The sequence below is a fragment of the Verticillium alfalfae genome, genomic scaffold (assembly GCF_000150825.1).
Source record: "Verticillium alfalfae VaMs.102 supercont1.14 genomic scaffold, whole genome shotgun sequence".
NCBI lineage: Eukaryota > Fungi > Ascomycota > Sordariomycetes > Glomerellales > Plectosphaerellaceae > Verticillium > Verticillium alfalfae.
This window is the reverse complement of record NW_003315025.1, coordinates 154,961-155,855: the sequence shown is the minus strand read 5'-3', so window position 1 is coordinate 155,855 and position 895 is coordinate 154,961. Positions and strand designations below refer to the sequence as shown.

Below are 895 nucleotides of genomic sequence, written 5' to 3'. Positions count from 1 at the left end.
CTTGCAAAGTTATGATTCTTCCTCTGGACAACCGATGAAGTAACAAAATGGTTGGTCAGTGATTTACAGAGTGTAAATAAAGTCGGGCCTCTTGTCGCCGCTAATCCATCTTTGTTCCTCCGTGAGCGTTGCCCACTTGGCATCCATCTTGCCAGCCCGGCGGTTGCGGTTTGATATTCTGAGGGCAATGTGCATGAACACAGATCCGCCCAACAGGAAGAGGACCTGGTAACCCAGAACGACGCCGTGACCAGTCCAGAAGCGAGGGTTCTCGCGGTCAAGATAGATATTAGAAGAGACAACACCATTGAGATTTCCCCAGCCGACGACCATGCCAAGGACAAAAGCGCGCTTGAGTGAACCTTCGGTATTGTTGATAACCCACGACAGTGTGTTGGAGATGGTGGGGTAGATGCCTGCGGCGCCGAGGAAGGTGCCGGCGTACTGAACCTGCGGGTCTGACGATGCCATGAGCAGTACAAAGCCGATGATTCCGATAGTGACGGTCACCATGTTGCAGTATCCACGCCAGCGCGTGCGGGTCAGCAAAGAAGCCAACGGCCACGGTGCAGCAGGCAGCAACGGCGTAAGGAGGCACAGACAGGAGCTGAGCGCGAGTGCCGGTGTGACCCATACCACGGAGAATGGTGGGAAGGAAGAGCGAGAAGGCGTACAGAGGCGTCAGGCAGCCCATGTAGATGACCATCCAGCCGTATGTCTTCCAGTCGCCCAGGGCAGCGTAGATGTGGCGCTTGTCAAAGTCTTCGGCCGTGCGACCCTGGCGGTCCATGATGATGCGGCGCTGAACGCGGATGCGCTCGTCAGGAGTGAGGAAGCTGGCGTCTCGGCCAGTCGAAACCATCCACCAGCAGAGACACACAAGACAGTGCATACC

The 895-nt window shown here is 56.3% G+C and overlaps 1 protein-coding gene across 1 annotated transcript in view; it reads right to left on the bottom strand.

Annotated features, from left to right (window-relative positions):
- The window catches only part of VDBG_09013 (bodown198), a gene marked incomplete at both ends in the record, with an annotated part of 2,272 nt that overhangs the window by 493 nt on the left and 884 nt on the right, over nucleotides 1-895 (bottom strand). Inside the window, 2 exons of the mRNA XM_003000472.1 lie at nucleotides 68-458; nucleotides 511-843. Coding sequence (XP_003000518.1) covers nucleotides 68-458; nucleotides 511-843 — 724 coding nt within the window. The remainder of the gene's footprint in view (nucleotides 1-67; nucleotides 459-510; nucleotides 844-895) is intronic.